Genomic DNA, 1,661 nt, shown 5'->3' with positions numbered 1-1,661 from the left:
CATTCGATATTTAGAAAAATTAATGTGTATAATTTTCGGTACGAAACATACTCCCCCCGTTGAGAGTTCTACGATCAATAAGAATTAAAATGTTCAGTAATGTTACATTAATTGGCGTCGTCATCAGGATGTGACACTGGCAAGGGTGAGAGTTTCTTGATGTTCCGTTTCAGTTCTCCTGTTGCTGTTTTGACCGTCACGACTCTGATGATTCCATCAGCTCCAGGATGAGTTTCGATGACACGCCCGAGCCTCCATTGCATGGGAGGGAGATTATCATCTTTGAGTAACACTATTGAGTTTTTCTTGATATCATGAGATCCTGTAGTCCATTTTCTTCTAATGTTGAGTTCATTCAAGTACTCTTTGTTCCATCGCGCCCAAAATTCTTGCTTGATTTTTTGAATCAATTCCCACCTGTTCAGCATGTTGACTTTTTTGTCCATGAGGTTCAATTCAGGTCGGCTTGTCAATGTGTCTCCAATCAGGAAATGGGCTGGTGTCAATGCTTGAAGGTCTTGAGGATCGGTGGAAATTGGAGTGAGCGGTCGAGAATTCAGAATTGCTTCGATCTGAATGACCAAGGTTAAGCTCTTCAAATGTAAAAAGAACTAGGCCCATGACTCGGATTGCATGATGTTTAAAAGACTTTACAGCGGCTTCCCATATGCCGCCAAAATGTGGTGACAGTGGAGGTGTGAACTTCCATTGAATGCCCTGATTACTTAAGGCACGAGTAATTTTCTCGTCTTCATGTGGTTGCTGCAAGGTTGTTACGATGTTTTTCATTTCATTATTTGCCCCAGTGAAATTAGTACCGTTGTCTGATTCGATGAGTGTTGGTTTTCCCCTTCGTGAGATGAATCGATCGAGTGCTGCGAGGAATCCAGATGAAGTTAAATCACTGACCACTTCTAGATGCACTGCCTTGACTGCAAGACAGATGAATACGGCTACATAAACCTTAACCTTGACCCTGTTGCGGAATTTTTTCTCCTTTATATAAAAAGGGCCACAGTAATCTACGCCTACATGAACAAAGGGTCTGATGGTTCTGGAGACTCTGGCTGCTGGTAGATGTCCCATTAAGTAATTGGTGGGAGGCGGGTTGGCGCGGACACACGTTACGCATTTACGGATGACTCTGCGAATCTGATTGCGGCCATCTAAGATCCAGTATGTCTGCCTTATGCTGTATAAAGTTCCTTGAACGCCCAGATGTAAATTCTTGAGATGTTCATCTCGAATGATGAGGTCTGTGATGATATGATTTTTTGGGAGAACAATTGGATGCTTCTGTAGATCAGTTAACCTTGCTGCGTTTAATCTCCCTCCAACACGTAGGAGGCCCTTGTCGTCGATGAATGGATTGAGTTGATTGAGTTTGTGATGATGCCTAGTTCCATTTCTTTGAGTTTGTTTCAAGGCTTGAAGCTCTGCGGAGAAGGCAGAGGATTGAACAAGTTGGAGTATACGGTTTCGTGTCTCTTGTAGTTCAGCAGTAGATAACCTCCCTTGCCAGTGTCGTTTCCTTTTGATGATGTCTGCTAGTCTAAAACAATATGCAAATGTTCGTATTAGTTTGGTGAAACAGTTAAAGTTTTTCAATAGAGAGTTGTCAAGATTTGTATGTAAGCATATGATTCTTTTTTTCTCACTGT

General features: G+C 42.1%; 1 protein-coding gene across 1 annotated transcript; it reads right to left on the bottom strand.

Annotated features, from left to right (window-relative positions):
• Positions 1-107: 107 nt before the first annotated feature.
• LOC107047630 lies at positions 108-1,552 on the bottom strand (the record flags this gene model as incomplete). The annotated part of the gene is made up of 2 exons (XM_015270425.1): positions 108-572; positions 655-1,552. Coding segments are annotated over 2 exons (1,363 nt in total), but the record flags the coding sequence as incomplete, so codon positions are not given.
• Positions 1,553-1,661: the final 109 nt, after the last annotated feature.

The sequence above is a fragment of the Diachasma alloeum genome, unplaced genomic scaffold, assembly GCF_001412515.2.
Source record: "Diachasma alloeum isolate Michigan unplaced genomic scaffold, Dall2.0 Dall_scaffold_72824, whole genome shotgun sequence".
Classification (NCBI taxonomy): domain Eukaryota; kingdom Metazoa; phylum Arthropoda; class Insecta; order Hymenoptera; family Braconidae; genus Diachasma; species Diachasma alloeum.
Note: the sequence above shows the minus strand (reverse complement) of the source record. Positions and strands in the feature narration are given on the sequence as shown.